Genomic DNA, 14,234 nt, shown 5'->3' on the forward strand with positions numbered 1-14,234 from the left:
CCATTCCTATAGGGAGAGAAATGACCCCTCCCTCGGCCCTCTTTGACTCCCGATCTCCTCCCATTCCTGCAGGAAGAGCAGCGACCCTCAAAGGCCTGGGCCCACTATGATCCCCCTCCTCTCTCCCCCTAATCCCTGCACTCATTGAATCAGGAGGCAACATCTGTCTCTGACATCCAGTGAACAACCAGATCGTTTGGATTAGGAAAGAAACTGTACAGGTCCTTCACTCTGCCACCAAAACGTCTGAGGTTTATGGGATCTGAAGACCGGATCTGCATCAATAAAAGAACCTTGGGGTTTACAGTAAGCGCATACAGGCTAAGCATAGCAATTGGTAGGGAACAGCAGTCTGCACCTCTGCTGCTTAGTATTGAACATCCTTAACATTGGCCCAAATTGGTAAATAGTTCAGCATCGGTGAGTGTAAAAAGGCAAATTAAAAAAAATGTGGTAAAGGTGGCTATAAAACAGGCTAAAATAACTAGAGTCCTACACCCCATGCTAGGGACCAAAATGGAAGCCTGACTCTGAATCATCGGTGATAGCAAACAATGACAAATATTTAGCTACGTCCTATAGCAGGCGTTCAATAGCTTTACTTATAGCCGAGTTGTAATATGATCTTCCTGCCCATCCTTCCACTGGTTTATAAGCAAGTCACAGGTCTCTCCCCAGGAGTCAAACACATCCTCGGTGGAGTCTATAAGTTTGGAATTAGAGGAGCAAATATTGGAAGCACAGTGAAGAGAGCTGGTACAAACCATAGGGCATTCCTTGCTCTGTCCTGTAAGTCTCATGTTCCCACTGTAGTCCACCTCATTGAGGTTAATTTCACTTTTGGAACAGTTCTCTTCTCTCTCTTTATCGATCTGAGAATATTTAATGTCTTGCCACATGTAATGTGGCTGAATAACTCCATCTGAAATAGTGTACATAGGCTCTGAATTTGGCTCAGGCACATGTCCATTCATCTTCGAGAAGAGGAGACCCAGTCTTTTGAAAGACTCTTTCTTGGAGCTCGAAAGCCTCTGAACCCTATTCCCGTTTCGGACGAAAGAGCGCTTATTTATTCCGTTGCTTTTTGGTTTCTCTTCCACAATTTCAATCCCAGACATAGTTTTAATCAGAGCTGACACATTGAAATCTTTTTTCTTGTTGTCTATATTGAAAGAAACACTCTTGGCTTTAGCTTTTTCTCCAGCACCATCCTCGTTGGTTTCATCCTTTTGGGAGACCTCTGTGCTGCTAGTAGAGTAACTTCTCCTCTGGGGTTTCCTGTTTCCCAAGAGGTCAAGAACTTCATAGCGAAAGCTAGATATGTCCTGCTTTAATTCCTAAGGCAAGAGGGAAAATGAGTTACACTCAGAAGCTTCATCTGTGACATGAAAGAATGATTGTATTCCCCTGAGAGGAGTGTTCAAAGTTATGCAAATGTCTGATACCAAATCACTATGTACAAGAATACCAGATAAATCTTTCATTATTCAGCGGCTGAAGGAACATTTTAGTAATTCTGTGCCTAGAGAGAGAGCCTCGCTAGAACTCTATGTCTCTAACAGCCATTAGACCAGCCCTCTTGACACCAAGAAAAAAAACGGAATAATTGTTTTTAAAAACCTAATGAAGATGTTCACCCATGGGGTGAATGGGGGTGGGAGGGGGCTCTGCTGAAATTTACAAGCATTAATGTGACTCTGTCTTAGTTGATGGGCCCCAGATTTAACTTGGGTGACAAATGTTTCCCTCTTTGGGGCTGACTCCCCCAGAAACTCAAGCATACTAAGGAAAAGACATAGCCCATCTGTCACACGCACACACTGTGATGTTTCATCTGTTGATTGTCATCTAAGTCTGTCTCTTCATGGCTGCCTTTGATTGGTCTGCGGTCTTGCATAATCATATTCCTTGCCACTGGTGTTATTGTTCATACACACAATCTTTGGTCTTATCTAGACTAGCATTTAAAAGTGTGATGTTAAATGAAATTAGCTCAATCTGATTAACACCTTCTAAAATCCTAGTCCAGACAAACCTATTGCACTTTAGAACATGCTAAACTGCTAAAGCCTAAAGGGAACCAGAAGGGGGCGCGGGCCTTGCCTGCTCACAAGAATGCATGTAGATATACATGTCACAGGTATGCTCAGAACAAATAATACTGAAAAATCCTTTCATCAGTAGGTCTCAAAGTGCTTTACAAAGGAGGTGGCATCACTGAGCTGGTGTCACTGAGTGTTTTGAGAGGCAACTGTATTACAGAATAATGGATTACCTTAAAATTTTCTTCAGTTAATCCCTCATTGGTTTTGGAATTTCGTATCATTGCTGCAACATATCTTTTCACTAGATTTCTGATCACTTCCTGAAACATAAAAGAACATGAATGATTCAGCTACCTACTTATTGAGGCCAAACGGGGCAGTCTCATTGTGTTTTCACTATTTGTGACATCTCTGTCCCACTGTTTGCGGAGTCACAGACCTGCCACTGGTGTTGAAAAATGGGGCATGTTCTTTCAAACATAATGAAGCATTATAAAGAGTTATAGATCTTGCATCTTGAAAGCTCAGCAGTTAAGCATAAGTCAAAGTCCTGTATTTGCATTGTGTGTATGTAACAATGCTTGCGTGAGAAGAGATTTCATGCCTCAGCCGTCTTAATTCGAGACATGACTTCAAGGCACTTAACTTCTCTGCCTTGCTTTCCCCATTTGTATTATGAGGATAATTACCCACATCGTAGGGATAATATGAGTCTTAACTGGTTAAAGAATGTCAAGTGCTTTTAAAATTACAGTACAAGTCTCATACATATGCCAGGTATTATGGAACTGTTAAATATGTCACTTGGAGATTTGTTTTTCCCACACTCATGAGTCATAGCTAAACAAATACATTTACTGAAGAACAGCCAAAACTTGCTGGATTCATTTAGAGCCACATGAGCCCACATGGATATCAACTGGGGTCCCATGGAAGTAAATGGGAACCACGGACATCTATCCAAGGGCATAGTCTATCCTGAGGGTGATCAATCTAACATATGTTAACGGCTCCATCCTGCGAGGCTTCCAGACCTTGAGCACCTATTACTGGTACTGGGATCTGAGGATGTTCTCCATTTCACAGGATAAGCTCTTAGTGACTCGCCCTAGGTCTCTGACTCCTTCTGTGGTCCTGGGCTATTCAATTCAGACTGAATTTTTGGTGGGAAGAGATCCATTTGTAAGTAAAAGTATGTGCCCATTTGCCCCTGCCTTGGTGTAGGTCGTTGCTATCATTACATAAGCAAATTGGTTTTTAGCCACTGTAGATGTGTTCACAACATAGGTGTGCAATTGAACATGCATTTTTCAGCATGCCAGTAGGCCTCTTCCCACTCCAAACCTCTCTGTGTCTGTAAGTGGGGAGAGTAAATCTATGATACGTGTCCCTCAGGCAGATTGTCAAGGTGAATTCTTTAGGGCAGGATGTTCAGAGGAAGCCTTAACTCCAGGGGCATCTTTGAAAATCCTCTTTGTCAACAGCCCGGTGAAGTAAAAAAGCTCTGAGAACTACATTTTCAAGAATGACCGTGGATGCCTTGACTTTGTGGTGCCCAGCTTAAGACATATAAGAGAGGCCTGAGTTTCAGAAAAGTACCAAGTGCCTATTCTCTGAAAACTAAGCCCCTTAAGATGTCTCAATTTTAGACACCTAAAAATGGAAGCACCGAAAATCATCAGTCACTTGTGAAAATGTAGGCCTGATGTACTATGTAACAACATTCAGGGGATTTAGTATTATTATTATTGTTTTTCCTTCCAGAATACTGGTATAATGCATTCAACTAGGTTCAAGCAGCTGGTATTGTAAATACACATTCATCCTGTTATAAGTTGAATCTGATGAATTCTTGAACCCAGGCAGGCTAAGAATAAATAGAAGCTACAAAAGTCTTTGCAGCAGGAGAAAACATTCCTCTCATCTGAGCCTTCCTCAGTCATAAATAGACCCAAATTGCTCCTTATTTGTGATGAATCTCAGAATTCGTTGCAAAAATAAGGCTAATCTTTTTGACTTTTTAAAGCAGCAATTTTGATGAGGATTTCACTTCACCGCATGACCAGGCATGAAATCTTGGCTCCACTGAAGTCAATGGGCATTTCACCCAGTGTTTGCACTGTATTTGAAGAGGTGAAAGGCCACATCTGAGTCGCTGACCCGAGCCGCACAGACCGTTTGGAAGAAGCCAGGTATATTTTATTCCACAATGAGCCGAAACCTCTTAGAGCTTGTACACGCATCAAAATACATTACAGCACTTTGCAGCCAGCAAGGTGTCACGAATCAAGCACGAGCAAGAAATAGGCAATAAATGACTTAATGTACTGGAGGCTTTACCTGGTAATGTTGATTCTGAATCAGGTTGTCAGCATGCCGTTCCTGCAATTAAATAGATACATGTATATTACATGGGCATCAGTCACGTCTCCATGTCTCCCACTGGCTCTACTAAAAGCAAAGGGATACTGGACTCTGTGAGCCTGAATTAATAAATAATACTCTGGGCAAATGAAATACTAAAATATAAGGCTCCTTACTGTGAATGTTTTTAGGTTTTCATGCCTCTTCTGTTCATCCTCAGAGTCCATGTCTGGGCACAGTTGCTTGTGGATCCACTTGCAAAGGTACCAGATTGACTTGGGACTTGGGATAATATTAAATGGAGGGGGCAGAGTGCCACCTTCATCAAAGTAACTCATCCACAGCTTTGTCCGTGCAAACTTCCACTCAATATCCGCGTGGTCCTGGGAAAGATGGAAACAAAATGTTACTAGCTGCAGGCAAGCTGCATTAGAGGGCACATTGAGAACCACTGGATATGTATCAGCTTAAAGGTTGAGTCCTGCGAGACGATATCTGTATTAATTCCCATGTACTGAAGGGGATCTCACATGACGAATGAGAGACAAATTCAGTCCTCTATAGCCCTTGTCCGTGTAAATACAAAATCGGTATGAAATGTAGCACAATACTGAGAAATGCAGCAACACCAACATTTAGTGAAAAGTGTTTCCCGTGTCAAAACCTGGGTTCGTCATTTAAGATTTGTCCTGCCACTATTAATGGTTTCACTGACACCTAAAGCTGAGCAAGGAAAGTCATTCCTTAGGCTGAGCTAGCACCAGTGAAGTAATCCACTATGAGAGGAGAAAAAAAAGAACTTTTCAACTCTTATTTTCAAATATCATTGTTTTTCCTTTCCTAGTCTGCAGGTGTCTTCAGATACTTCTCTGGGAAAGGATCTTAAACAGTTGTTGTGTTTTGTTTTTAAAGCTACTCTTATTTTAGCTCTTATACATTTTAGATACAATAAAATCAATCTTGATAAAAAAGGATACATTTTATTGTGCACTAGAATTGAAACCTGGAGTCTGCATCATACTGATGCAAGGTTAAAAACACAATTAGATGCATTTTGCCTATTTTTCCATTTTCATCCTGATTGGTATAATTGACGTATCTAGTGCATTACATCCAAAGACCTCAAAGTGCTCCACAAAGATGGGTAAGCTAATAGCCCCATTTTCCTGCTGCACAGAGAGGTGACCTGACTGGCCTAAGGTCACAATCAAGAATGAGGGCCCTACTTTCTGGGTACTGTATTAACACGTAACACAAAGATGATGCCTGAGCCAAAGAGCTTAAAATCTAAATCTGTGAAATGTCCATCCATAAAAGGCGTTTGGAAGCATTGTTTCCTGTCTATGGTAACAAATCTCACATTAACTGCAGAGACACATCTGACTTGAACCAGGATTTATAGACACCCTCCAGCTTTTCAAACTGGATCATGTGCTATGTCTTTTGTACTTTAATTTAAAAAGTGTCACTGTTTCATATGCTCTGTAGAAATCATACTACTGGGCACAAAAGAAGATTGCTTGAGTCCTTCGATCAGAACAGTACTCAACACAGCTTACAACGTGACTCGGAATTGCAATGGTGAGGATGTATGTTGTGTATTGTTATCCACACAGGGTACAGCACTGGGCTGAGAGCTGTGCTGCTGAAGCTGTTTGGCTGTTTAGCATTTATGTTAACACTACCTGACGTCAGATGACAATATGGCCTGATTCACACTGCGCTGGTAGGAGGCAGCCATGGAATTTTCTGCTTGTGCAGCCATTTCCATGAAGGGAGGCATCTGCAAACCCATCGGACTGGGATGCTGCTCCCCAGAGCTGAACACTGGAGGAAAAGTGTAGGGTGAAGTGATGTGATTGGTTGCAAGTGAGCATGTTTGTACTAAGCATTCACTAACTACAGCACAGCACTGATGCTGGCTAAGGTTCCCCTACACTATGAAAATGGGCACACTGGGTTCTTGGCTACCTGGCATTGTCCTGACTTGGTTAAAATACAACCAGGTCTTGCCAGTTGAGATGGAACAGAACCATGTTTTGATCACGCATCCACATCATGCTACAGCTCTGGATTTCAACAGGGCTGCAGCATAAGTCAGGAACACGTTCAGTTCAGCCCACACAGGAAGCATGTCAGGTCAGCACCACACTATAGCAGGGGCGTTGAGACCATTGACCCAAACTGCAAACCCCGTATATGATGGAAACCACTTCAAGCTGCAGCACCCCTATTTCCAGCACCTATGCACTGTAGCCAGGTTTTCCGCACTGGTAGCTTTCTAAACATAGGTGGGATCATAGAGGCAGTTCGCCTTGCCTTGCCTTTTGGCCTATGTTACATTTTGGCCAGATCCTCTGGATGGGCATAACAATAAGTAGCACCGAAAGGCATTAAAAAAAACAGCATCTTAACTTAACAGACAAGCTGGAGCCAAAATATATGTAGCTGCATGAAAGCTTCATAGGCAGCCTTCTCCCAGGGAACCTACTGGAGCTGTGCAGGAGGGTTACCAGAAAGTAACCAGACCCACATAACCCTGGCTACTATAATAGCCAACCAAGATTTCTCTTCCTCATTGTGCAGAAGAGATGTACTACCCGGAGTACAGAGAGGCTAGGAACAGCAGTCTGAGCGATGCTAATACTTTTAAATGGCCTCCGTTTACTGTGGAAATGAACTTTGCACTGTATGATGATGAATTTTAAATGCAAGACAAACTTTTGGAAAGGAAAGGTGGGAGAGAATCCTTTTCCTGGCACACATCTGTACTTACACAGACATTCAGAGTATCACAGATACACTTCCTGCAATTTGCAACATTTTGTTATATGGTTGCAAAACTTTCATGCTGATACCTAATCCCCCCAGCAAAACTCAGCGCAAGGCCGAACATACTAAACACTTACACATCTAAAATCATCCCAAGTGGTCTTTTATTAGCCTTTTTTATCCATGTGGCTGATCCCAGGTATCTTAGTAAATATAGCAATGCAGTAAGGTCCTACAGGATAAAGCGCTAGCAAGTCTTTATTTATTGTTGGACAACTGCTTTGCCTAGTGTTATATTTTAGTCCAGGCACTGAAGTGTTAGTTATTTCACAGAGCAGGCACATGGACAGAGTTGAAGTCCATGAAAGTTGCTGTTTTCCTGTGGACTAGAAGAGACCAAAGTTGATATGTTGTTGCAACTACTATTCTAATTTGCCTCTATGTGTTTCTAGCTCAGAGACAGGGATGGGAAAAAGAGACTAGCTTCAGAGATACTAGAGAGAAGGCTGTCAGAAACGGCTGATCAGCTTGTGTAACAGGAGATTTGATAGCCCTTGTATAGGTTATCCTAGTTTGTGTCATTGCAATTGCTATTCTTATTCATGTGTCTAATTTTCTTTAATGTCACTAAGTTATTTGTTTCAATAATGTTCTGCAGTTGCAAGTTGCACAGGTTGGTCATATGTCCTACAGAGAAGTATTTCTTGATTCACAAACCCAAATCTCTTTTGCTACAGCTTCTGATTCTTCCCTTGTGTTACTTTCTTGCTCCCTGGGAGTCACTCTAATCTTCTGGCCACTGATTCATCAGCATTCAAAATAAACACAAGCATGGCTAGAAGATGGGATCATTCTGCATTTTTTTTGTCCATTTTTAATGGTCTTCTGTATATTTTGAGTATGACCTTTGAATCTGTATGTAGCTTAGTGTTTAAACCCCATCCAGGGATTGGCAGAGAGCTCTCTCTCACTCTCACTCACACACACACATGCACCCAAGATCACAATTGCCTACTGTGGCTTGCAGGGTCTGATGGGGTAGTAGGGCTCGGCCAGCTGTGGTGAATTGGTGGTACCTAATTTCCTGCAACATGTTATAAGAAGGCTGAATGCTGGCTGGAGGACCTAGCTGGTAGTGGGAGATAAGTGGCAGTTGCAGGGAAGAGTTTGTAGGAAGGAGGCAAACAGCTAGTTTTTTGTTGTTTTGTTGCGGGTGGGGGTGTTTAACCAAACTGACATTTTGTCTGAATTAAGCCTTTTTGATTTCTCCATTTCAGACCACAATAGGGCCTGGTGTGTGTGTGTGTGGGGGGGGTGTATGTGTGCAGGGTGTGGTGTGGGTGTAAAGGTTTGGGGTAATTTTGCATGGCCTCTATAAAACTAAATGCACCCAACTTTTGGGCTGGGAGAACCCTGGTCCCAAATCCATTGGAGCTTCACCTGATTTGTCACACACACGCAACTCTAGTATGATTTCTTTTAAAAAGGCAAACAACTTGCTAAAATCTGACCCAGGTTACCCAATCTTGTCCTCATTTGCTCCTGTGCATTCCCTGGAGATTCCAAATCAAGCTTGTTTCAGTTATTTGCACAGCTGTTTTGAGAACCTGAATGATTAGGGCAAAGCTATTTTGGTGGTGGTTTTACACTGGGAATGTGCAATGGAAAGGCTATTTAGTTTTACTGAGAACACCTGTGTGTCAGGCTACTGCCCTTTCCTCATTCGAATCCCTCCTTAGAACACAGGTCAGAGGCAAAGTTGTTCAGTGATCACCCACCACAAAGCAAAGTACTTCTTAAAAAAAACCATCTGCCCTGCTTTGAGTTTTGGGCTTCACTGATCACTCAGTGCATTATAGGCCAAACTCATTCCTGCAGCGCAATGAAGTTAGTGCAGCTCCCCCGGGGATGAATATGTATTCAACTTTGCGGTCAGCTCAGTTTTGAGTGTAAGTTCCTCAGGGAAGGGACTGTAGCTTTCTCTGTGTTGTACAGGGCTCAGAGCACAATTGACACTTAATAAGTAACAAAGACCCCTAATAAGGGAAGTTGATAGCATTTCTTTGAGACATGTGTTTATGTGAGGGAGAAGGGTGCTGCCGTTTCACAGAAGAATATTAAAAGAGCAACTTGATTAAAATGTCACTCTCAGTAGCATCAGTCATATTCCAGGTATCTCAACATACCATCTAGAGCAATTCACTTAATGCAACCTGGAGTGACTGTAGAGAACAGGAGTATTCTGTACTTAGCACCGACAGCTCAGCTAGGCTTTGGCATTGTCACCACTTCTACTGAGAGAGAGAGGAGAGGTTGGCCAGGATATGAAGCTTATCCCCTAACCTTTCACCACAGCCGGGCAGAGCAGAGAACTGACCATGGTGGGCCCTGTTGAGCAGGCACAACTCCAGTGGAGGTGCTGCACCTCCCCCACCTTGTATTGCAATGTCAGCCTGGGCTAGGAGCTCAGGCATGCTGGGACCCATGCTACTCACTGAGCTGGGCAGACTCTGATTCCCAGCTCATTTGTCATTTTTAGATGATTTTTTTTCCCCATCCACTAGTTCCACATGTGCTCTGCAACATGCCCTTGTTGCCATAGCAATTCTGTATTCATATGAAGATTAGATTTCACTGCCTTTTCTATAGGTTCCTGCGGACCACGTCCGTGCCACTTATCCCGTCCTCCAGGTCATCACTCGCTGTTGTAGCCTTAGCACATTTTAGCTCTTCTGGCTGAGTCAAAACCGCTTAGCCCAGTCAGCCCCCAAAAATAGGGGCACGGCATTTTCTTCCAAAGAAATGTTCTCAGGATCCACTGCAATGAGGCTACACGGTAGTGTCTGCACAATCCTTTGGCAAGTCCCTGCCAGTTTAAGGGATAATTAATCTTGCCTAGAGACCCCAGGGGGAATTGCCGTGGCCATCTTAGTTTAGTGGCCACACGGATTTTCTAATTCAATAGCAGTGCTGTATTCGCAGATGTGCCAGCTCTGAAATAATTACCTACTACACTAATTATCCAGCATAAGTCAAGCACTAATCTCAAGCTTTATCGCTGGGTAGAAAACCTGTTATTTACATTTTTTAAAATGTTTTATAAAGATTCCCATTACCATCCCCCCAGCCCTCCCCAGCCACATGGTTTGAATCATGCTTTGCCAAATAATGGGCCTGATCTTAGCTGGTATAAATTTAGCATAGATCCATCACTGGAAGTCCGTCTTATCTAGCTATCTTAAGTGGCTCCATTAACATGCTATCTGCGCACCTCACAATCTTTAAGGTATTGATCATCACAACTCTTCTGATAGGTAGGAAAGCGCTTTTATTTCCATTTTACAGATGAGGCCTGGCTCCACAAAGGCATCTAACCCCCAGACTTGGTTACCTCAGTCCCAGTTTTGGCTCCACTGCAATCCACAAAACTCCCACTAAACCCTATAGACGCTTACTCACTTGGTGCCTATGTTTTCAAGGCAGAAGTCCCCTAGGTACCTATGTTTCTGCCCCTGGGCTTGTGGACAGCTGCCTCCCTCTAGGCGTCTGGACACCTACGACAATCTCTCACCTAAGCCCGAGGCGGTGGGTTCCCATTCGTGGATCACTAAGCAGAGATAGGCACCTAAGTCCAGGCCAGAGGGAGGAACCTATCTCTGACATACACCCCCTGTCACTGGCAGCTCCCATTGGCTAGTTGAGGTGGCTCCCCGCCTAGCACCCTGGCTAACATTCCTATCCCTGTGTAACAGGACTAGATGCGTAACTCAGGCTTTGTCGATCTCAGCGGTGTTCCGGTGAGTTTCGGGGTGCTGCAATGCTCAGCGCTGCAAGACCTAGGCCTCTTTGTGGATCTGGGCCAGAGAAACCAAGTGAGCAGGTTTAGTGTGGAGGTTTCCTGGGTCCCAGGCTAGTGGCCTAGTCACAGCACCACCTTCCCTCTCAAGTCAATAGAGTGATTCCAAATTTACACCCACCGAAGATCTTGTATCTTAGCACATGAATGGGATGCTTGTAGGCTACGTCAGCACACTGTGTCATGCCATTTCATTGGGCAAGATTAAACAAATGAGCCCTTGGCAGCATATCAATACAACCCATCAGCTACAGTATCATCCAAAGAGAAAACACTCAGCACACGGGCCATCAAGCACTCTGGCATCTTCAAATTTCACTTTACTGTACATGGAATAATGAATCCCCACTAACTTCATCCTCTCCCTGCTAGGCTGAGGTGCATGAGTGTCTTTGCTCCCATTTTTATGACAAGGGGAAGAAATGTGTTCCAAGAACACCCACCTTTCTGCAGAAAAGGGGAGAGATCGTTATCAATCTAGCCTCTTCCTGTTCGGCCCCAAAAAGCCTCTGTGCGCTGCTCCCATATGTTGTTACATGGCAGCAGCTAGTGGGCTAAGTTGGAATCGGGCTGCCTGGCAGGGATAGTTTTCTGCTTGTGACAACACCCTTTGCTTGAGTATGTCACAGGGAAGGTGCAAGGTGGCTCCCCCTTCCCACAAGGGCCACTAGCAATTACAATTCCTGCACCCAGAGTGTAGGGGGACTGATCTCTGCTAGTGCCCCAAGAAGCACCAGATCCCTCAACAGGTCACTGAGATGGTGTGGCATCACACAACCACCAGCACAGGCCTGAGTCTACTACACCCAATCCAGCCCTCAGTTTGGGGGACAGAGCTAGCACTCCTCGTGTGGTAAGCTGCCTGGGCATAAAATAAAATGCAAGCCATCTTCAATATAAGTCCTACATTGGAAGGTACCTAAAATTCTGCCAAGGCTTTAGCATGAGTCTAATTGCAGCTTATTATTAACTACAGGTCTGCCTCAGTCACACGTCACTCCCTGGAAAGGCAATTGTTACTATGAACATGTCCATCAATTATAAATATTTATTGCAAGTGCCTTTGGGGATTACAGTGCCACGCACATACTCAGTGCCCAGTAAATAAGAAGAAGAACTAATTATCTTTGTTTCATTGATCAGTCTTTCATAGAAATGGATGTGTCCATTTGGCAAGTCGGCTGATTTTGCCAACTGAAGGGAAGCGTTTGGTGTATGTTTGGAAAATGCACACTCCAGCATCTCTGCTATTTATATCTGCCGTGGATAGGATACATTTGGTAATTAAAATCTCTTTTCGAGCTTACACTGCAGTACATTCCACAAGGTATTTGGTTTATACACACTAATTACCTCTCATCTCCCAGTAGCATATCTAATGGAAACAATGACAGCTAATGAGGAGGCCTGAGACTATAATATTTGGGGAAAATATAGACCCACGTTCCGTGCTGTCCTTTGTGCAATTCGATTGTTTTGGGCTGACAAGCGAGATGCATGTGGCACAGCTCTTTTCTTTTCCTCACTGACATGCCAATAAGTTCAGTTTTGATTTGAATACCCACATAAATCAGAGCAGTATGAAGGTGATCAAGCCAAATAGCCCCCTGAAAAACACCAGCAGGAAGAAATGATGGGAACGATATCAACAAAGGCTTTGTTAATCCTGCTTCCCATTGTTTCTCCTATAGCGCAGTCTGAAAAGAGCCTTTTCTGCATACCGGCTAGGCTGATAGCATTACCAACACAAATACATGTTACCTCACTACCTGCTGCTGTGTCAGACTGAGTCATCCACACCAATCAGCAGCAAACAATTGAAGAGCTATGGCGATGCATCTAAACGACACTAGCGCTGCTGAATGTATTACGTGCATGGTAAAAATGAATCTGCGATGCTTCAGTTCTCCGCGTACCCCCCCATACATAAAACCTTGCCTGTGCTTCATGTACATAGTATGATGGCTTTGGAATGGAGAAGAAAGCTGATGCATTTTGCTCTTGAGCAGGTGGGACCCAGAAGCAAGGGAGAGATAGAAAGCACATTTTTCCACTCTGGATTAAAATATGGATTTCAAACACACCAAAATGTGTGGTGTTTGCATCCTAGGATCCAATTATTGCCTATTATAAAGGCATAAGACATTTTCAAAATTGGGATTCCGGTTTCCAGCACTCCCAAGATTCAAGGGTATTTTGGGTCTCCGGCTTTGGTTCAGCTTGTTCTAAAGGTAGTGGCCATTTGCAATGTTTAGATCTGGATTCTGAATAACCCCAAAGTACATTTGAGTTTTTTTGCCATCACCTTCTACAGTCAGTAAATGTTTACTAGTAGATTTTGCACTTAATTGACCAGAAAGGTTGCGATACAGTAACCTGCTTGTAAGCCTAACCCTGGGAGCTGTTTTCTCAAGTTGCTGGGATTTTCTTGACTCAAAGCAAAGTGATTCGGTATGAGATTTGTTACTCATCCATCTACCTCTTCCCGCTCCTCTCCCAATCCTCCACTGCACTCATATTCCCTTTTCGGTTTTTGATGACTTCATCTCCTCTCATATACTCCTATCCCCTCCTGGCATTCCCATCCCAAATAATAAATAAAGAAGCAAAATACATAATTAGCAAGAAGCCTGAGTCATTAACCAAAACAAACACATAGTGTTATTGCGATAACCCCTGTGCTAGGATTCCCCTCCCCTCCAATTGTCTGTCTTCGCTCGCTACAATTTGCTTATATTTAAAGGTGGTAAAGTCACTGGGGCAGGACTATGTCGCTGGTATATTTTGTAAAGTGCCTAGCACCAATAGGAGCTCAGTGCCTGCTTACTGAGGTCCTTACGCATGGATTTAGGTGCCTAACTGTAAACTCCCATGTTTGAAAAATGTTAGCCTAAATGCCTGGATCATTTAATAATACCTCCTTAAGCCAAAGGAAAGGAGATTATTATAAATTAATAACTGATCCAATATGATCTTTTGCTGACCTTTGAGCTGCAGATGTGGCATCGAGCTGCGGGAGTCGGAAAGCCTTTATTTTTCTACAAACTCTGATACTAGGAGGCTATAATGAAGGGGCTGACAGGGCCTTAACTATAGTGTGGCAAGAACTTCATGCTGTAATCACATTAATCCAGACCGATATTTACACCAAAGAATTCTATTTCATTAGACAGTCTCCGGCTTGTTTTATCCGGTGA

General features: G+C 43.4%; 1 protein-coding gene across 1 annotated transcript in view; it reads right to left on the reverse strand.

Annotated features, from left to right (window-relative positions):
- Nucleotides 1-426: 426 nt before the first annotated feature.
- TRPC5 (transient receptor potential cation channel subfamily C member 5) overlaps nt 427-14,234 on the reverse strand; it is a 148,437-nt gene continuing 134,629 nt past the window's right edge. Inside the window, exons 8-11 of the mRNA XM_045030704.1 lie at nt 4,586-4,792; nt 4,386-4,427; nt 2,276-2,365; nt 427-1,337 (exon numbers count right to left, since the gene is read on the reverse strand). Coding sequence (XP_044886639.1) covers nt 603-1,337; nt 2,276-2,365; nt 4,386-4,427; nt 4,586-4,792 — 1,074 coding nt within the window. The 3' untranslated portion in view covers nt 427-602. The remainder of the gene's footprint in view (nt 1,338-2,275; nt 2,366-4,385; nt 4,428-4,585; nt 4,793-14,234) is intronic.

The sequence above is a fragment of the Mauremys mutica genome, chromosome 9 (genome assembly GCF_020497125.1).
Source record: "Mauremys mutica isolate MM-2020 ecotype Southern chromosome 9, ASM2049712v1, whole genome shotgun sequence".
NCBI lineage: Eukaryota > Metazoa > Chordata > Testudines > Geoemydidae > Mauremys > Mauremys mutica.